The sequence below is a fragment of the Homarus americanus genome, unplaced genomic scaffold, assembly GCF_018991925.1.
Source record: "Homarus americanus isolate GMGI-L3 unplaced genomic scaffold, GMGI_Hamer_2.0 scaffold42818, whole genome shotgun sequence".
Taxonomy (NCBI): Eukaryota; Metazoa; Arthropoda; class Malacostraca; order Decapoda; family Nephropidae; genus Homarus; species Homarus americanus.
In genome coordinates, this window is record NW_024741585.1 from 227501 (window position 1) to 249711 (window position 22211).

At 44.3% G+C, this 22211-nt stretch overlaps 1 protein-coding gene across 2 annotated transcripts in view; it reads left to right on the forward strand.

Moving 5' to 3' along the window:
- Positions 1–22211, forward strand: part of LOC121875969 — a 199443-nt gene that overhangs the window by 168674 nt on the left and 8558 nt on the right. For both annotated transcript variants that reach the window (XM_042380788.1, XM_042380790.1), the window contains 3 exons: positions 2028–2238; positions 18737–18905; positions 20665–22059. In XM_042380788.1, coding sequence (XP_042236722.1) covers positions 2028–2238; positions 18737–18905; positions 20665–22059 — 1775 coding nt within the window. The remainder of the gene's footprint in view (positions 1–2027; positions 2239–18736; positions 18906–20664; positions 22060–22211) is intronic.

The window sequence follows — 22211 nt, forward strand, 5'->3', positions numbered from 1 at the left end:
GTAAGTATGCAGGTCGTCACTGACCCAGCGGTGACACACTTTGCCCCCGGCTCCTCCCTGGCTTTCGTTCACTCGTGTTTACACCTCCTTTTTCCTTTAGGCTGTTTTTGTGTACAGTAGTTGATTGTTGTGTCGGGTTAGGAAGACGGTGCAATGATCCAGGTAGGTAGATGTGGTGGTGGTGGTGTTAAGAGGTGAAGAGGAAGGAGGTAATCTTGTGTCGTGTGTGGGAGGGAGGAGCAGCGGGGGCACGCTGGGGGTAGTATCAGAGGCATGGGGTCAGTGAAAGACAGGCGGTGGTAGCGTGTGTGCGCTTCTGCCGAGGTTCTTGTCGCTGTTAGTAGTGGTTGTGGTGTCGTGGGGGGCGCGTGTGTAGGGGAGGAGTTGAGAGGCTCTGTTTTACATCCACGAGTGTTTTTTTTATTATTATTATGAAAATAGTTTAAATTATGAAAACGTCAACAAGCGGTAAATTCTCAATAGCCCATTGGTGTGACCTCAATACACCTGAGCAGAAAATTGATAATTGTTGTGGTTTAGAATAATAGAGGAAGTGCATCCATAATTACCTTCAAAATAATGGAAAAAAAATTGAGGTAATGATTGGATGAAGAAACGAGTGATGGTGATGATGAAAGTGTGATAAGGTGGAGTGTGTGTTGGAGTAATAACTAGTGTGAGGAGGACCTACCTGGTGGCGAAGTGGCCACCTGAGTCACGACATGGTCAAGAAGGGACGTCCGGGTGAGTGACAGTCCCATCTACCTGTACCTGTCTCTCTTCAAATTACACACCTGTAAACACCTCTGTGACTCGCTTAGGTCTTATAAATGGCTGTGCTGGACTGTGGGAGTTAGTTATTAAACTGGTGTAATTATCTTCATTGTTCAAGGTCAGGATGATTAATTGTCAGGTCATTGATGGTCAGGGTCAAACATATCACAGTCTTGTTTGTTTACCTCTATTCTTGTTTTCCCTTTTCTTTTACTTTTCTTGTTTTTTATACATCAAGTTTCACCTTTATGTCACCTGTACTTAACATATAACATACAATCATACACTTCTCTCACACTATTCACACCACAAAACCATCACGTATGAACCTTCCCGCGACCAGACCGAACTTGTGTATGAAGTCTACCTCATGGGTGGCATTAAAACCTGATAAACCCCTAAACTAACGTAAACATCGAGATTAGGGGCCCATCAGGACTAGGGCCCATCAGGACTAGGGGGCCCAATTAATCAGTAACCTCTTCACGCATCCACAGACGAATCTGTCGTGTCTTAAGGGGCTGTGATGCAACCATTGAAACATCTGCCGAAGAGTTCCACAAGCAGGTTTGGTTGGCATTTAAGACCACGTCATGCACTGAGGAATGATGCTGGAGGGGAGGGGGTGGTGGGGGGTGGTGAAGGATTCCTCGGTAAGGTGGGGGGGTGGAGAAGGTGCATGGTGGGGAGGAGAAGGAAGGAATAATGCATAAATGAAGATACACGTTAAGAGAAACAGTATAAGAGTGAACAAACTTATTAGTGATTATTGATTGGACAAACTTGATGATAAATTTACGTACACTATTTGTGTCTCATGTATACATTATTGTCTCATGTATACCTTATTTGTCTCGTGAATACATTATTTGTCCCATGTATACATACCTTAAATTGTACATACACCTCTAATGTACAGTACCTGAGACACACACACACACACACACACACACACACACACACACACACACACACACACACACATACCTAACAACGTTCTTCAGTGTGTCAACTTACGACCTACGATAGCCAGGTTGTTTATAAATGATTTTCTGATGTGTTTTTCCACTGGATGTTTTGTGTTTATACCTTGATGTTACTCAACTCAGGTGTGACACTAAATTAACTAGATGTTACTCACCTTGACCGTAATACAATACTCTTTCCTGCAGTAGAGGATCTGGGTCACTGAGATAGGTTTGTTATGACCGTGTTGCCTGACTTAGCTTGACTGTGTTTACTTGTGGTTGCAGGGCCGGAGGAGGACAAGGTGTTGGGTTCGCTGCCGCTGCCATCGTTCAAGATCAGCCCCGTAGACTCCGAGGACCGGGTGTACCGCAAGCATGCGTTCAAGGCCGAGCACCAGAACATGCGCACCTACTACTTCGCCGCCGAGACCAAGGACCAGATGGCGCAGTGGATGAACGCCCTCTCCCTCGCCTCCATCCTGCAGAAGGACACCACGTGAGTCTTGAACCTTCTTCCTTACTCAGCACTTAATTGTTCTTATATTAATTTATCCCCGTCTGTCTGTCTGTCTGTCTGTTCTATGTCTTATATTACACCTTTGTTGACATGTTATTTTCTCTCTTTCTCTTCATCCTTTACCTCCTCTCCCCACTTTATTTCCTCTTCCTCCTTTACCTCTTCTTCCCCCATTATTTCCTCTCCCCTCTCCCTCATTCTTCTTCTTCTTCTTCACCTCCTCTACCTCGCCCTCATTCTCCTCCATATCCTTCACCCTTCTTCCTCCTCCCCACTCTTCTTTTCCTTTTCCCCCTTTTCCCTTCTCCTCGTCCCCATTTTCTTTTCATCTTTATCCGCCTCTTCCGCCTTCATTCCTCTCCCTAACATCATTCTCCTCCTCTCCACTTTCATCATTCTCCTTCTCTTTTCTCCCTCATTCTGTCCCTCCTTCATTCTTCTCAACCTCCTCTTCTCACCATTCATCATCATCCTTCATTCCCTCATTCTTCTTTCATCTTGGTGACTGGGTAAAATAGGCCCCAGTCCTAATAGGCCCCAACCTACCCCAACTAACCATTAGGATTGGGGCCCATTCCTAACAGGCCCCAATCCTACTTTGCAGCAGGTTTGATTTATTCTCTTCGGGGCCTAATAGGACTGGGGCCCACTCGGACTCTCGTAGTGTATCATTGGTGGGAACTTGAAGTGAACGAACATTGAACTTGGAGTGAACGAACATTGAACTTGGAGTGAGTGAAGGTCAGGTAGCACTAAAAGCGAGTGTACAAGTTTATTTAGAGTGAACGCGGTGTAATAAGGTCCTAAATAAGAACACGTTTTATTGAGCACATTGCCTTATTAAGCGGGGCGAGGGGTCACTTCCTTCACAACACCAACAAACAGGGTCACTGGAGATTCATGGAGTGTTGTTATTGTGGTGGTTGATAGTGGTGGTGATGGGTGAAGGTGTTGGTGGTAGTGCGGGGTGTTGGTGATGAATAATGGTGGTGGGTGATGATAGTTATGGTGGTGGTGGTGGTGAGTGATGATGATGGATATTGTTATAGGGGTGGTGAATGTGTGTTGGTCATATGGTATTGGTAGTAGTGGTGGGTCAGCAGGAGATGGTACTAAGGGTGGGGTAGAATAGAGGCGGAGGAGGGGGGGGGGGACAAGAGTAAGGGTGGGGGGGGGAAGAGAAAGGGTGGGGGGTGTTTTGAGCGGGTCAACGCCCTGGACGAGGTTGGGATACAAGGTCACTGGCGGGGTAACCTGACTCGGCCTGAATCCTCACCCAGAACTGGATCCCGCAGGAGAAATTCACAGGAACAGGTATTGATTTACTGTGTTTTGAGGCTCAACACTTATTGACAGTCGGTGGTGGTGGTTGTCCGTCCGTCCGTCTCACACCGCCAGATATAATCGCCGTGATATTTAAACAAACTATGGCGGTGTTAATTTGATCTTGACAAACAAACCCGATTTGGTTTCCTTGTCTCTGAGGCAACAACTTGTATTTTCTTGTTATATTATTTGTTTCGTGTTAGGTTAGGAGTGGATAGGAGCTACTGTTGGTAAGATGATAGAATCTCATTTTCTATGCGAGCGTCGAAGTCTCCATGAGATCCAAGTGTGTTTACTGTACTTGTTGTGCTGCCACCTGGTGACAAGTAGGTGTCGTACTGGAACAATGACGAGTAGAGTTTCATCATTATGTTGTTGTGTTTGTTGTCTTGCGTAGTAGAAGTACAGCGGTGAGATGGTGTGACGTAATGCTGTACTTTTACCCTGTTTGTATTTATCATATTGTAGTGTATTGTACCTAGACCTGTACATGTTTCTGTGATGATGTAGCATGATAACTGATGAAGGAAGGACGTGTGTACAGGCTGGTGTTATTTAAAGTGAACAGAAAGCACGGCAGCCACTGTGTTAACGCTGCCAACTGCCACACCCATGTACACTCCTCCCCCCTCCTCCTGCGCTTAATCCCACCTCACGCCCACCTGCACTGACCAGGGCTGTCTGCATGCCCAAGTTAGTGACGCCAACACACACACACACACACTAGCGTGCCAACACTCCCACATGTACAAGTTCATGCAGGCTCAGACCAGGATTTGCAATCATACTACGAGTGGCTGAGTGTCCAGGGAAACACACCCACGCACGGACCATACACACACGCGCGCGCTGAAATGTTTACACGGATGCACACTAGGGTGGTCCAAAAAATACAAGTTGGAATTATAATTTAGACACATGTCGCCCTAATACCTTTACCCCAAACATGTCGTCAGGCAAAATTTCAGTTCCTTATCTCAATAGTCAGGGGTCCCGCAAGACTTCAACTTCCTGTTCACCACAAAAAATTACACAGTTATCTCAAATAAGCTCATGGAAAGGGAAAGGCATCGTTGTCTGTAGATTGTAAGTTTATTTCAGGAAGACAGCTTTTGACATGGAGGGCACATCCTTCCTGTGCTGAGCTACAACTTTCAGGAGGTACTGTTTCTGGGTCTCATCCATGGTGATGGATGAGTTGAATTGTGTGATCAGAGCAATACCCTTTTCGGCGCTGTCGTTCACAACCTTCAGTGAAGCGACGGAGGCAATGAATTGTTAGTAGGTTTTATCTTCGTTCCAACAAGAAGGTGGCTTGGCGTGGAAGGACTCCGACTCCCGACGACCATTCGGGAGAATGAGGACAAAGATGTTCTTGGTCTTGGCAGTCACGAAGTCAGGAAGCGGTGTTTGAAGAGAGAATCTCTTGCCGTCAGGTCTCTTCAGTCCCTTCCGCTCTCTCTTCTAGAGATTTTCCACCATTGCAACTTTCTCCTCTTCTCCAATCCGGTCATCGAAGAATGCAAGACTGGTCAATTCCTGGCGTTTGAAGGCTGTGAGGGCAGTGTTCGCCAGCTGACGATTCGGAATTCCGCTCTCAAGATCCTTCACGAAATCCAAGTCATTTTTGGGGGCGTATGATGCGAGCCTTGCTTGATGCCAGTACCTGGTGTAGAACAGAGAAATGAAGAGGCTGAGATTCCGCACCGCACGCATTTCGTCAGCAGTGAGGGTGAACTGCTCTCTGAAGAGGAAGATCTTAAGGTCATAAATGGCCTTTGCCATCCATCTGGCTTGGTGGAAGGCTCCAGGTGCCCTGGTCTTCACACCTCCCTCTGGAATTTTACCCAAGAAGGAAATTGGCTGTTTGTTAGAATTTTTATGAGACTAAAATAACTAAACGTTTTGCGGGACTCCTAAACATCCTGAAGTGCAACGAGGGCACCGTGTGCTCGCTTGGTTCACTCAACTTTAAAATTTTCACCCTATAATTTGGACCACCCTACTGCACGCTTGTACATATAAGCACACCTGCAAGGATACGCACAAATACACACACACACACACACACACACACACACACACACACACACACACACTGTATATCCTGGATGCACAAATATATGTATATACACTGTTGTATATATACACACACCGTTATACTGTTGCTGTTGGAACAATAGATTGTGTCACAATACCGTGACAGTCGCTGTGGGTTACACTTTTGACCTGCTACTACATGTAATAATACTAGCACGTAACAATGGTAATTATGATGGTGATGATAATAATAAAGATAAAAACAATCAAGTGAACAGTAATAAAAAAAACAATAACAATGACAACACCAACACCCAGAAATACAGTAAACAAGTAAACAACTACTGTATGAAGGAATAATAAATAGGTACACATTACAGTGATAATTACAAACACCATTGACTGATAGAAACAGTTCATGTAATCATAACTATAAAATATTACATCATTACAGCAACTACAAAATAGTACAATATTATAGCTGATGTTTTTCAATGTTTGGGATAATATATTTGTAATAGAGGATTTGATATGAATTATATTACAATAATTATACATCTTCAGTTTACATAAAGGAATACCGTACGTGTTTTACAATGTTGATGTAGTCTTGAGAGTTGAATATTATAGATGTTTAAACGTTTGTAGTATTAAAACAGCTGAAATTGATTGATAAGTATGTAATGTTATGTGAGAAATGGGAATGGAGAATCAGTCTAAAGTTAGGAACATAATAGAATCTTTAGGAGGATGTATCAGTAAATTGAAACAATTTCTGGGGAAAAATACCCACATTGACCCTATTTGTGACCCTATTTACCTGTGGTCATAAATCAGCTGTTGGTGACCCATGCTTGAGTCTCTTTGTTTACATCAGGTCATAGGCTTGTTATGGTAGGTCAGGGAGGAGGATCTTGTTGCGTTTGTATTATTCTTGACTCGTAGAGCCATCAAGGTCAGGACCCAGTTCTAACGGGTCTCACTTCTGGTGATTATATTAGGTTAGGTTAGGGATCCCATTATGATTGGGGCTTATTAGGACTGGGGGCTCACCAGGACGAAACACCCATGCCAGATATTGCCAAGTATCCCGAGAATTCTACCTGTATTTTCACACTAATTGGAATTACTATACCTGGTCTCTATACTAGTGACTATAGGTAGAATTAATGTACCTATATTTCTTGTTAATCGGAGTTACTGTACCTGTCGTTTATATTAGTTGTAACTACTGTACCATCACGTAGCACAACATATTTATCGATGGAGACATTTCTGGGTGTATTTACGAAGCCAAGAACTTAATTTTATTTAGTTATTTAGCTCCTACTTATTTATTAGATGTTATATACAAGGTTAATGTTTTATGAACGACGATTGTCTTGAGATTGATGAATGAGGCCACAGTGTGTGTGTGTGTGTGTGTGTGTAGGCGCGCCCCTTAGTTCCCCGGGTGTGTCTACCTATCTATCAAGAGCTCCCAGCCTTGCCTCCAGGTCCCAGTTTAATCTCAGAGCTCGTCACCCTAGCCCCAGGGGCCCCAGCTAGCCGGTGAGGTGTGTGTCTGGGGGGTGATAATGGTGTGAGGAGGGAGGAAGACCTGAGTGGATGGTGTGAGAGAAACAGAGGGAAGGAGGAGGGCGTGTGAGGAGTAAGGTTGTGAGTGTTTCCGGTGTATCTTGTGGAGACACCAGTCAACGTGGAGCTTCATGTCAATGAGTTTCTGCTGTCTGATTTTGTGGGAAGGTGGTGTTGATTCTCTCTCTGTCTGTCTCCCTCCACCATGTTCAGGGTCGGACAGGTTCACGTGGCCTGTCTTGAGAGGGAAGGGGGCGTTTATGTCATTAGCGAATAATAAATGTCGCAATTAAGAAATTAATTTCGTAAAATGAAAACTAGTTCGGGGAGGTTGGCGGAGTTAAGAGGCCAGAGGCGGCGGTGTCGAGAATGTCGTCTTGTTGTTTGGGCGAGTGTGTGAGAGAGGGACGATTACCACCTGTCAACACGCCGTAGTTCCTCGTTCATCGTGGCTGGTGCCGTGTCTTGCGGGGGAGAAAGAATCAAATAGCAGCTCTGGGTAGAAATGAGGAGAACCGCAGGTCAGATCACTCCCAGCCATGACGAACAAAAAAACACAAATTAAAAGCCAAAGGCCACAGAGGTCCCCGGGAAGAGAAAAGCGAGTGACGACGCTGTAACGTAGCAGACTTGATTACCTCCCACTTTAAGGCTCTTATGGTTTATTTTAGTTTCTCCCGTAACAGTTTAGGCATGAGGGAGGGAGGGAGGGCGAGATGAGGGTAGGCCACAGCAGGTCTCCCTAAACTAACTGTGTAACTTAGATGGTCGCAGCCCTCACTGAGCCTCCTCTTCCCTGTGATTGTTGCTCTAGAATCATGAGAGGTTTTCCTGTAACTTAAGATTTGATTTGTATACTTGAGTTTTTTTTTTATAATATTAAGATGATAAGCTAAAAAATATCCACCAGGTTAGTTTATTGTTGATGGCGGCTGGTTATTGTGCTGATGGTCAGTGTCACTGTACCTAACAGGTATTCGTGATTAACAACACCTCGTGCTTTATCACAGGTACGATAATATATAACTTATCACTTAACCCACTTATCTGCCCTCATACGAATACCTCTTATCGCTCGCACCTTCCTCCCTCCTCCCCACCCCCACCCCTTCCCCTCTCCCTTTACCTCTCTTAACCCCCTCCCCCCCCTCGCCCGCCCCACTCCTCCCACCTCACCTCTCCCCTGCCTCACCTGGTCGAGGCTCCCGGCTCACACAGAACGTTAAGTGAGTCAGTGAGACGGCGGCGTTGGTGGGTGGTAGTGTGTTGTGTGGGGCCTCCTGCGTTACCTGTGTTCAAGTGACGCGCGGGATGCGCACGTAGGTAAACACGCTCCCGCTGCTGCTTTGTCAGGCCTGACGCAGTGCTCTTGTGGCGGTATAGAGAAAAAGTATACAGGTAAAACATAATTAATAGAGAGAAAAGAAGTAATTGACCGACCCGGCGGTGTTGTGATAAGTGGCCGAGTGAAATTCTAGCGAAGAGGATGAGTCAAATATATTTATAAGTTTAATGAGGAAAATAAGTGAAGTGTGTTACATGAGGCGTTGGTGAACTTGATTAGTGATTATTGCCGTCCTGGATAACAACAAAAAGTGGTTCTCAGGTTCGCCAGTGTCGGGCACACGACCCAGGATACGTTGAGCAGCAACACAGTGTGTGTAAACTTCATTCAAGGAGATCCGGGTGCTGCACGGGGCACTCAACACGCCTCTTACTAACAGGAATTTCCGCCATGCGTTCAGTCAACAACCCCGTGGTGGTGTTGTGGTGGTGTTAGTGGTGATAGTAGGGCGTGTGGTGTGCAGCAGCAGCAGGAGGAGAGGAGGAGGCGGCGAGGTGCAGCCGCAACAGGTCGCTTGCACCAGGTTATCCCACGAGTTGGTAACCCCGCCACCTGTCTGCCCTTGACTCTGAAAGGAAACTTAGTTGTGGATACATAACGTATTTCTACGACCACTCTACTGTTGCTGTCATGTGTGTTGGCCTCCAGCACCTCCAGATAGTGGTATTAAGATGAACACAAGATCTTGGTGTTAAAACTGAGTGAATTACAGGATATACAGATAACCGCATTGCATGGAACCTGGCTGGCAAGGTTAACACCGCGGCCGCTGTTATTGTTTCATATAGTCATCACACATCTGGCTTCCCCAACAAGAGTACACACGTGATAAGTCAGCCATTAAATATATGACTTCAACGGACCTCTTGCAGGTGTGGAAGTCCAGGATGACGTAAACATTGGGTGAGTAGTGTGTAGGGTAGAGTGACCCTTAATTCCTGTGTGTCCAAAGTCCAGAATGGCAACACGAGGAGGGTAGACGCGACCCTCTCTTTGGGTTTACACGTGTCAGGTGTGTTTATCTTGAGTCCTCACATGATGGCGGATGTATGAATGGAGGATAGGTGCCTGCCTGGTTAAATACGCGGCCCTGGTTCTAATTTGTCCCCAACTAATCATTAGAATTGGGGCCCAATCCTGAGTGGGCTTCGCTCTTAAATAGGCCCCAGGTCACTTTAGGGGCCCGTTCAAACTGGGACCCCATTGATAGGGTTTCTTCCAAGTTCAGGAAGCTCGGAGTTACGGAGCGAAGACGTGATTGAAAAAGTCGTGAAGTAAACAAATATATGGCAGATTTATCGTCGTTATCCTTATAGATGTATGTATGTCTTGTTTACGTGTGTGTGTGTGTGTTTATGTAGACAGTGAGTGAGGCGGTTCTCGTGTAAGATGGCTGTCTGCTTCAAGAAGAAAAGGTAGACTAGATTTTTCTCCATCATGTCTTCCAGCCAATATGGTCAGGCGTGGAGTGCGCGGGTGACTGGGCAAATGGGCCCCAGTCCCCTGAGACCCTAAAATTAGTATGTCTCAGCCCAAGTAGACTCCAGTCCCAACAAGTCCAATCGTAGTAGGCCCCAGTTGTAACAGGCCCCCGACCTAAGTTAACCATTAAGATTGGGATACATTCCTAAAGTAAGCCTCGGCTCTAATGGTATGGTTAGGTTAGGTTACTTGGGCCTTATTAGTACTGGAGCACATTCGACCTTTAGCTGTGTGCGTGGGAGATGTTCGTCACCTGATTGGATATTCTCGCCAGTGTGTGTATGTGTGTGTTGACATACAGGTACAGTGTTCCCGGTGAATAAATATGATCACACACACACAAACACGCACACACACACACACACACACACACACACACGCACACACACACACACACACACACACACACACACGGTAAATAGTAACACCAAGGCCATCTCACTAGTAATGGCAGACAGGGCTGTAGTTTAGATCATTAAACTCAACCAAACAACTTTAATTTTCGGTAATACGATGTGAACTTGTTTGTGTGTATGTCTGTCCCGGTGTAGGTGTATGTCTGGCCCAGTGTAGGTGTATGTCTGGCCCAGTGTAGGTGTATGTCTGGCCCAGTGTAGGTGTATGTGTCGGCCCAGGCCCAGGTGTATGTCTGGCCCAGTGTAGGTATATATGTCTGTCCCGTGTGGTATATGTCTGGCCCAGTAGTGTGTGGTATGTCTGCCCCAGTGTAGGTGTATGTCTGCCCCAGGTGTGTGGTGTATATGCCTGGCCCAGTGAGTATATGTCAGTGTAGGTATATGTCTGCCCCAGTGTAGGTATATATGCCCCAGTGTAGGTATATGTCTGCCCCAGTGTGTGTATATATGTCTCTGCCCCAGTGTAGGTATATGTCTGCCCCAGTGTAGGTATATGTCTGGCCCAGTGTAGGTGTATGTCTGCCCCAGTGTAGGTATATGTCTGCCCCAGTGTAGGTGTATGTCTGCCCCAGTGTAGGTATATGTCTGGCCCAGTGTAGGTATATGTCTGGCCCAGTGACTCCTCCAATAACATTTCTGACTCTTACAGGAACACCTCATATTGACGTAAATAAAGGGCGCTTCTATTAGTTAAAAAACAACTTCGAACTGACCCCTTTAAAGTGAACACGGTAAACAAAATACATCTTAACAAAAATAAAATAATTAAAAATGGCGTCAACACCGTACTGAGACTGGGGTAAACAACACCCTCCCCACCTCGTTAAGTTCCCAAATTACCATAAAACAACAACAACAACAACAAACGAAACTCTTGAACGAATCTTTCTGGGAATCCATTTACCTGGCGATTAATTTAAGGAGTGTCAAGTGCTCACCTGAACTACTTAACTTCCCCCTTAAGGCCTCACCTGACCTACCCAAGTCTCCCCAGAATCACCTCGAACTTATTTCACCTTAAAATTAACCACCCTAACCTAACTTAACCTAGCCAAGCTTAACCTAACTTAACCTAGCCAAACTTAATCTAACTTAACCTAGCCAAACTAACCTGACATAACCACACATAACCTAACCCGCCCAGGTAGCGTTAGGGTGTCTAATCATCAGGTGATATAAGCTGGGGTGCCTAATCTTCACGTGATCACCTCTAGCTCAAGTGACTACCTGATCTGAGATGACGGATTGATAGTCACTTAATTCTGTACCTGAGCTGTTTTGATGTGGATGAGAGGTCTCCCCCCCCTCTCTCTTCTCTCTCTCTCTTTCTTGTTTCTCTCTCTCATCTCTCTCTCTTGTTTCAGCGTCTTTTTTTCTCTCACATCCTGTTCTCTTTCTTTCATCTTCCTCATCCACCTCCTCACCCTTATGTTATCTATCTTTTGTATTCTTCCTCCTTCTCCTCCTGCTTTCTCTTTCGTCTTCCTTTCTCTTGTTTTCTCTCATTCGCCTTTCTCCGTCCATTTCTCTATTTCGTAGGTTGGATGCTCATATGAGCAATAGGGGTTGGGTGTAAACGGGACTGCCCAGTATGGGCCAATAGGCCCGCTGCAGTTTCCTCCATTCTTATGTTCTTATGTCCTCTTCCTGTTTTATCTCTCTGGCGTCTTCCTCCTCCTCTTCCTTGTCTATCTTTTGTCTTCCATCCATTCTTCTTCTTCTAACTCCTCCTCCTCCTACAATTAACCAAAATCTTCCTTAAATTCCAGCACCAATTTTAACCACTTTCTAAACCACGTCACAAGTTTAGACCGCATGTATACTCTGGTAACATTCTTTCTTATACATTTAGAATACATGTATACACTGGTAACATTCTTTGTTTGCGATTATAAGACATGTATACTTTGTTACCACTTTTCCTACACGTTTAGAACACATGTATACTTTGGTAACGTCCTTCCTTATACATTTCCAACACATGTACACCCGGATATGTATGATATAATAGAATGATCTGTGAAGTATGATAATAAATTCGACTTTTATTATACTTGATCTAATATTAGTCTTCACGCCCTGGAGTCACATCAAACCTTCTAAAAGAATGCCCCCTCTTTTCTTCTTCTTCTTCTCATTATATATTATTGAGAACACCTGTAGGAAATACCTGGGGTCGTGCCTCAGGGATAGTTTAGCCTCCCCTTCATCTCGGTCTTGTTTTCGTTTTAGTGTTTCCTCTTTAACCCTTTGTTCATCCCGTTGTTGGTACGTTCAGGAATTTCTTTTACGTTCAAGAGCAGTATGAACGAATGAACGAGTCCTTGTCACTCTTCCTCTGGCACCTTCAGGAACTACCTCACGTTCAGAACCAGGAAACAAAGATGCCGTTGTGACTCACGCAGCAGAAATACGCTGTTGAAGGCCCCACCTGGCCCCCTGTGCAGTTATCATGAGGACTTGACTACAGGCTCTTATCTTGAGGAGTAACACGGAATTCGGAAATATATATATAAAGGTCATATCTCTTTTATGTACAAGGGGAGACGTCATGGTGCTTGAAAGTGTGTGTGTGGGGGGTGTAATGTATACCTAAGTAGCTTGAACAGTACACCTATAAAAGTACTCGAGTTTTAGCTGTTCCTTGAGGATTTTTAAGTCCCAGGCCATGCAACAGGTCCCACTAACTCGCTAAAACTTGTAGATGAATCCAACCTCGCATGGCTGTTTTATGTAGATTACCTGACACATGTTAACGTCACCTATAGTGTAGTGTATAGTGTAGAGTAGTGTGGTGTAGTGTGATGTGGTGGGTGTAGTGTAGTGGGCGTAGTAGTGTAGTGTGATGTGGTGGGTGTAATGCAGTGTGGTGTGTATTGTAATGTAGTGGATGTAATAGTGTAGTGTACTGTGGTGGGTGTGGTAGTGTGGTGTAGTGTACAAGGTCGTTACCACACCTACCTTACATGGTGATGAGAAAGACTTATTGTTTTATCAGTTGTGATGTGCAAGGTGGTGGTGTGAATCAGCAGTTGTTGTGATGAGTGGGCACTGAGATTTACCATGAACAGAAACACTTGATATTTGTACGACTCAAGGCACACAGCCCGTTATATGGAGGTTTCATATTTAACGGACTCTCTGTTGACGGTATTCCTTCTCTGATATAGTCCGTTATAGGCAGGTTTTACTACGTTGACAACATCACCCAGGAGCGAAATATCTTCTGGTTGTGTCTCTTGTGTTGACGTTCAGCCACTTCACCTCAGCGGTACTTAGGATTACATTAAACTATCATACAATTATTTCTGACGCAACTACGTTAAATAATAGGGTAATTATCTTAGGTTAACTACCAGCAAATTACTGCGATCAATCGTTTACATGAGGAGACGAATTTGTACTATTGTGATAATCACCTGTAATGACCTAATTATATCAACACAGGGTCAATTGTCTTCCGTGTACCTATGCTTAATTATCATATTAATAGTTATTTCATGTAGATCCACAATGAAAACGTGGATAAGATAAATCTTGATAAAATCCAGTTGCCTCTGAAGATGTCTCCGTTGTTTCCCTTTTCCCCGTGCGATTTTATCAAGAGTAATAGTTATATACAGTGTCAAAAGAGTGTCAATTAATATTATAGTAAACACAAATATTTTAATCTACTAACACTGTAATACTAAAAACAACGGTTATTATATTACAATTATCTAAAAATAACTGTCACAATAAACTAAAGCTTGAAGAATGCCAGAAGGTCGTTGTATATAGTGGTGCTGTTCCTTGTACGTGTGTGTGTGTGCATGAACGATCCCAGGGAAGTGGTGGTAGGTACAGTAGGTTGGTATGCAAGGTGTACTGAGGTGAGGCATTGTGAATGAATGTGTAGTTGGGAACCTCTTTGTGTGTGTTTGTGGGGATGTTTGTGTGTGTTTATGAGGATGTTTGTGTGGTGTGTGGGGGTGTTTGTGGGAGGTTTTTGTGTGTGTGTGTTTGTGTGTGTGTGTTTGTGTGTGTTCGTGTTAGAGTTTCTGTTAATATTTGTGCTTCCTCCTCCTAGAAACTCTCAACAACATCATCTCATGGGGGAGGACCTACGAGCACGACTTTATATGTATTTTAAAACTCCGGCTAACAATAGGGAGTTTTAGTAATGGGTTACGTTCATGTGTGTGGAATGTCCTGTAGTAGTAATAGTCATGTCATCACAAACCTCTTATGACATCGGTATGTACATTGTCACACGTAATTGTTAACCCTGGGAGGTGAACTGATGTAAATCTCAACAGGTTAATCCATTATGGATACACGGAGGAGGAGGAGGGTGACACCTGCGGGAGAAAAAAAAATTGTCTGGGGTACTGGTGGTGTGGGACGACCCTGGGGAGGGGAGGGGGCGATGGTGGGTATTGAGGTGATGGGTGGGTGTTGAGGTGAGGTGGGTGGTGGTAGCTGTACCCCTCCAGATGATAAACTTTTAATATAAACAAAGTCCTGTACAATTAAACCATTATGGATATGTTAAAGGTAGAACTCAGCAATAACTTTCTATCTCACAGTTTATTACGAGTCCTGTTCCTCCGCTTGCTCTGGAGGTAACTGTCAGCGAGGTAATAACGTTATCCCACACTACTATGTTTAGCACCACGCTTAACACCCAGCAACGGTGAACCACGTGATGCTGCTGTTATCAGGAGTCATTGTCCGTCATCAAGTACTTAGTAAACAAGTTATCTGGGGTAAACTGGTTGTCTCTATCTCTACTTGTCTACTTTCTAACATTTTCTACTCAAACTACAAACTAATTAGTAGATTTTGTCGGTATTAATAGTGTTAACTTGACTGTAGTGAGGGATTTACTGTATGACTAACTTGGATTAGATGATAATGTTAGTACTGGTGGAGACCACCAGAGGGACATTGACGAAAGTGTGTGTGTGTGTTAACCAGCGTCCTCAAATCTATTTTTCTCGGATTCTTCTACTATACTATGTACATGGCAATTCAGGCACTCACTTATACACGGAGGACGACACACGTACACAGGAACCTCACATATACACGGAGGACCTCACACGTACACGGAGGACCTCACATATACACGGAGGACCTCACATATACACGGAGGACCTCACATATACACGGAGGACCTCACACGTACACGGAGGACCTCACATATACACGGAGGACCTCACATATACACGGAGGACCTCACACGTGCACGGAGGACCTAACCTCGACAGGGACTCTCTAATAGTCTATTGTCTCATCTGATGTGATTTTACTAAACACATAAAATAGAAAGTTATAAATGACGTCAACAATACTCGTCCGTTGTGTCATCTTACTCTTGTTTTTTACGACTCTTGCTGACGGTGATTTAGGCCACCGGTGGTTCAACGTATTGTTCCGCCAAAATCGTTTACCAGGACGTGGTACTAAGAGGAAACGGTGCTATTGATGACACGACTGGGGGGGAGGAAGTAGAGAGGGGCAGGAGGCCGAGGGTCGTGCGTCAACAATGGCCTGCCTCCCCGCCACGAGTCATGTCAAAACATCTGACGTCACCGCTCGTCACGTCTCTCATCGTATTATTACTCTTTACGTCACCACTCATCAGTTATCACGTCATCACTCGTTTTATTACTACTTATCACGTCACCACCTTACATGTACTAGAACTCTCTTCACGTGAACTGATTAGATTCGTCAAATTATCAAAAGTATTTAAAAAAGTTACCTCAAATATTAAGAAATCACGTGTTAAAAGTACACGGACTAAAAAGCAGGAAAGTTGTATTTTTTTAAGTAACGTAAATAAAATTAAATCGTCTGCTACACGAAATAAACAAATACCATTTGTGTTAATAGTATCATAACTCAGGTAGTGTCAGAGAACCACACAAGGGGGTGAGGCATATTACAATGACTGCTTGACGTCTTATCATTTGTATCCGCGGGCAAGACAAAACGAACAGCTCGCTCTGCAACGTAACCCTCGAGATTTATTATTTCACCTTGTACCCGAGAAAAATATCCTTAAATTTCCAACGGTTCTATATATATTTATTACGGAATTTACACATATATTCCAATATGTATTTTTTACTTTAATATCCCAGTGATTTTAATTTTAAAGTCGATTTTATTATCAAATTAGTTAACAACGAAAATTCAAGTAACGAGAACTTCTTCCAATGCACGCTGCCAGGAGTGAGCGTGTGAACCCTGGGCTGCCTGGCGCATGGAGTGTGTCATTAGTTTTTTTTATCCTTTTCTCAGAGTTAGTTGGCGCTGTGTTGGGTTTGTTGAGTGAGGGAGGGAGAGGCGGGTGTGTGTGTGTGTGTGTTTGATGATTTGTGGGTTAAGTTAGGATGAATTTAGTGTATAGATGCGTTGGTGTTGGGTTAAGCTAACATAATCCAACTAAACCTAATCTAATCATGTCCGATTTAACCTAACATTACCCAATCAAGCTTAACCTGACCTAATTTAACCTATTTTAACCTTCGCTTGAGATGATTTGTCCACTTATGCTGGTATCTGGATTTTGTTCAAGCACCCATCATCATCACAAGAGCCTTGATACTCGCCCTTGGTGTTGTGGTGGAGGTGGTGGTTGTTGTTTTCTTGATGATGATGATGGTAATGATGTTGCAGCCACTGACCTTCCCGGCAGCTACTGTGTGTGTGTGGAGGGAGTAAAATGATGTAATCACCGACCTCCCCCCCCTCCCTTACACCCCTTCCCTTCCTCTCCCTAGTCCTTCCGTCCTTTCTACTTCCCTCTTCTGACCTTCTCTCCCTTATTGTTCCATCCTCTACCTTCCCTTCCTTTTCTGACAGCTATCTCCACTTCCCTCCCCTTCCCTCTCTTCCATTCCTTGCCCTTTTGTCTCACTCTACTTTTCCCTGTTTTCTTTCTCTCGCTTTCCCTCCTCTGCTTTCTCTTCTCCCCCCACCCCTCTCTCTCCCTCATACCAGCTACACCCCACCCACACCTGTAGAATGCACACCCCTCCCGCCAGGTACCAATCCCACCCACCCACACCTTGAGGATGACACCTCCCTCCCTCCCCCTCCCCTCAGGTACCACTCCCACCTAGGGGTTGACCTCCACTTCCTCCCTCCCTCCCTCCCTCCCTCACCTGCCATTGTTGTCAGGTTGCCGCCGCCTCACCCACAACCTGAAGTGTGTTGTTGGATGATACGTTTCTCTCCACTAAGCGTCCACCGTAGACTCCCCTTAACAAAGAAAGCATAACGTATTGGTTGTAGGTCAGATGGGGCCCAGTCGTAATTACCAAACCCTTCTCGTATTGTGTTCTAGCCATAATAGGCCCCAGTCGTAATGGGACCCAGTTTTAATGCGTCCCAACCCGAACATAAATTACAATTGAGATTGCTATTTTGACCAGACACCTGAAGATGATCGTATTTTGTTTTTTCAACTTAACAACAGCCAGAATGTTGACTTAATTAAATTATTTTGATCAACATTACAATAATCGGGATAGAGGTGTAGGTGAAGCTGTCTAGTCCACAGCCATTGGATATTTCTCTGGTTTTAATATGATGATGAAATTTTAAGACACCAGTGTTCAATTTAACCCCCAGTGTATTAAAAACTAGTCGGTCAGGTGCGCCACATGGAATATATGACCAAGTCCCCCCACCTCCCCTCCGAGTGTGTGTGTGTGTGTGTTGCCTTTGTTCTGCGTTTAATAGTCGTCTCACGGGAGGATCGGAAGTCCCTGCCTCAGAATACATTAATGGTGGGGGAGGGAAGATGACTTATCTTGTTCTGTATTCAAAGTGAAATATATCTCGTGCGTGGTGATGGTGATTCGAATATTTTTGTTGTGAAGTTGTGTTAGATGGTGTAATGTTCCCTCGCTGCCAAGTTGTGAAGTTTTTGGCCATGTATTGCGACATGACAAGTGTAATACCGGTATTGGAATTAACGATACAAAATTACAGATGCTTTTATAAGAAGTGCGTAGAATATTTTTTTTATTAAATTGTGTTAGGTGGTATTATGCTTGTCATCAGATGTTAAGGATAAATTAATTTTTTTCTGCTCATGCGTTCTTAGTTCTATATTTTTTCTCAAATGTTATTACTGTCTTATTTAATAACAGTGTGTAATAGTGTACTGCTGGCATGGCAGTGTATTGTTATGTTGTATACAAAATATATTTGTCATTGTTATATAAAGGAGACCATGAGTAACGTCGTTAAGTAGTGGTGCATTGTTTTAACTGCGTGTGTTGTTCCACAGCCTGGAGGAGAAGTGGAGCAGCGGGAGCAGCGCCCGACGCAGCGAGAGGCCGTCTGTGTCGTCTCTGGCGTCGACGGCCTCGCCCTCGGCAGACGAGAGCGACTCCGGTTTCCACGGGTACCGCTCCCGCAGGTACCATCGGTCACCTGACGGCAGGTCCCTCGACGAGGTCAGTATCTTCCCCTCCCTCACACTGTTTCTGGTCATATGGTCCAGTCCCGGTAGCTAACAACCTATCCACTAGGATTGGAGTCTAGCTGTACAGTATTAGACCCCAGCTCTAGTAGATTCCAATCTAACCATTAAGACTGGGGTAATGTGCCCCAGTCCTAAACTCCTAATAAGCTCAATCCAGTCAAACTTAATGTAGCTGTTAGTAGTGTGGCCAGTGCTCAGGGTCCACACACTGAACCAGACTAAAGCTCAGTACAATATGCCACTTGTTCTCCCACACACCCACCCACACACTCATTCTCTCCCTCAGTTACAGTAGTCATAAAGGGAAAACAATATTTACTGTGGGTAGTGTGTACCATTGTCACTTAACGCTATATATAATGGGTATTATTTTAGTTTCGGTCATCCGGGGAATCTTAGGAATTTAACTACTGTATTGGAATCAGTAGTTTCCACTATCTAAGTCACTTCTCTTCCATCACGTTTCTTCGCAAACTACTTACATATGCCGGGGGGGGGGACAGACATCCCCCCCCCCAGTTAGGAGATTAGGTCAGGTCATTTGCGAGGGAAACGTCATAGAAAAAAAGTATGTTAGAATTGTCTGAACTATTGATTGCAAAGATAACATTTCTAGGATTCCCATGTTGTCCGAAAGTAAAACTTTACCATATAGAGCACTGTAATTTTACAATGTACCAAGTAAAAATCTTATGTGTGAGTAACATGATTATTTGTACATCCCTCAGTATGAGTAAGGCAGTTCAGTATATACTGTAGCAGACATTTATGCTTGTTCGTTCTCCCTTCCATTCATCTTGATCTTGTAGATAAATTATCTCGAGTAAATTCAGTACATGGACATTGGTCATGTTTACATAACTGACACTTCTTGTAGCTCTAGACCGGATTAGTTTTCGGATGTTTTAGGTGAACTGGAAGGTCAAAGGTCATGGAGACTACCAATTCGTCCCACATCTTATTTTCAAGGAGACTCTAGATAACATGGTAGGCTATTGAACCTTCAGTAGTTCCACATTAGACGGTGCTCAGGAGTAACTACCAGAATATTTGGATTATCACAATGCAAAAGTGGTTTTAGAAAAGGAAGATGAACTAGGGAAGGTTTCTTTGGTTTGAGAAATTTAAGTGAAATTGCTTTAGGGGCTCAGTGAAGCTTGTACTTGGGTATATTGTATCAGTTTTATGGACTGAAAAAAATATGTTGAACTTAAGGATGATGTCAGTTCTTACCAGTTGGTGCATCTCTCAAATTTATGACCCAACCTATTAGTTTTTGACCCGGCAATCAAAGGAACTTTAGGGGGTTACTATTATGAATATCTGCCTAGTTTAAACATGATAACTCTTTTTGCATTTGAGCTGTGGTGTGGATATAAATGGCTAATAACTTTAAATAGATACAGACGACACTGACCTCTTTTTTTAGGCTGCCCCATTGATATGAGTGCTGTAGTTAAGATATTTTTTAATGACTCAAATGCCTCATTGCTAACCAACTTATGTACTTGTTCTCATAAGCAAAATTCTCTGTTATGTACAACAAACCTCGATGACAACATTGTTGTTTACCAATACAGTAGTGCTTAGTCACACTTGTACTCATCTTAATTTGACTCATCACCATTAAAGCTATTTTGTATAACCATAATCAGATCTCTCTTTATCTGTTTTTAATTAGTGATGACAGCAAACAGAAATACAAAATTAAACTTTAATCCTTTTTGCAGGCAAGTGAGTCGTCACGTGTGCAGGGTGATCGACTGAATACATCGTGTGATTCATCTGTAATCTTACGGCCTGGGGACCGCCAGCCTCTTTATGCCAATGCACCACCCAAACCTAAGCGTTTAAACTCATCCCGGGATTATAGTACCTCTCCAGAACGATCGCCAGAACGAGACGAACGGGATCCACGGACATACACTGATCATGGTGGTGGTGGTGGTGGGAATGGCACAGTTGAATCACGCACTCCAGATGGTCGAGGTCTACACTATCACCCTCCTGCCGCTGAGCGAAGGACGCCAGATGCATATGGGGTGACAGCAGGTGGAGGCCGTGGAGACTATGAAGATGTTTATGGGGACAGTAACGGGTCAAACTCTATTCCTCATAGCCCTGTTCGAAGACCGGACCAGCGAGATTCTTTCGCTTCTTCAAGAAGTGGTGGAACAAGACTGTCTGAAGAGCTACAGCTTTCAGAACCAGTAAGATCAAACTTTTGTCGGCAAGACGACACTCTTCCTCGAGTCTCTCATCCGGACTCTCATCACCGTCACCGCCCACCGGGACCTCCTCGCCCACATAGTGCAGATTTCCTCGACTACGACCGCAGGCACGGTAATAGCAACATGTGGTCTTATCGGCGTGGTAGTGGTGGGGATCTTCCTAGACCTGATGAAGTGAGACCAAAGTCTTCAGTTGGTCAGAGTGAGTTAGACCACTGGTCGGAGGAGAACTATGCTCAGAAGATGAGACAGTCATCGCTGTACCATTCGCACATGCACAGTAGATCTGCTTCACGATATTCTCCAGCAGGACGAGGAGAAAGTCCAGGCAGTGATCACCATCATGTACATAATCCCCTTGGGGGTGTACCTCAGCGTGTACCACCTGCTGGTGCTACCACACCTGACCTGTACACTCCACATAAACCATCTACCACCCCTACACCTACCAGTTCTACTAATAGTTTAAGGCGTGGTGCTGCCACCCAAGATTTAAAAGAAATTCCGAGGCAAGAAAGTGGTCAAGATGCATGGTCAGATCTCAGGCAGTTTCCCAGACATGACCCAAGACACGTGCCTAGGCAAGATGGTCGACAAGACAGAAGACCAGATACAAGGCAGAATCACCGGCAGGACCCCTCTCTCGACCCTCGTCGGACATACAACCACGAGGAGCAGCTCTATAAACACGAGACTTCACCGAATACTACTCTGAACAGTGTTCCTACACCACCAGGCAGTTACCCTAATAGTGCTTCTCCAAATGGTAGTGTCAATAACAATTTCATGCGATCAGCGTCAGCAAGGTTACCTCGTCATCGGTTACAGGATGATATGATGAATACTTCTTTGCCAGATGATGGCTCAGATGGAGACAGCAAGAAGCTGCAACAGGTAAGACATATACAGTAATTTACTGTACAGTACAGTATTATAGAAGGCCAAACCTGCCTATTACTTCTTTAAAGTGACTTAAAACACTTTATAAGCAGTTTTGCAGGAATTATTCTATGCTACTAGTTTCATTGGATGTTTAGATACTTTTG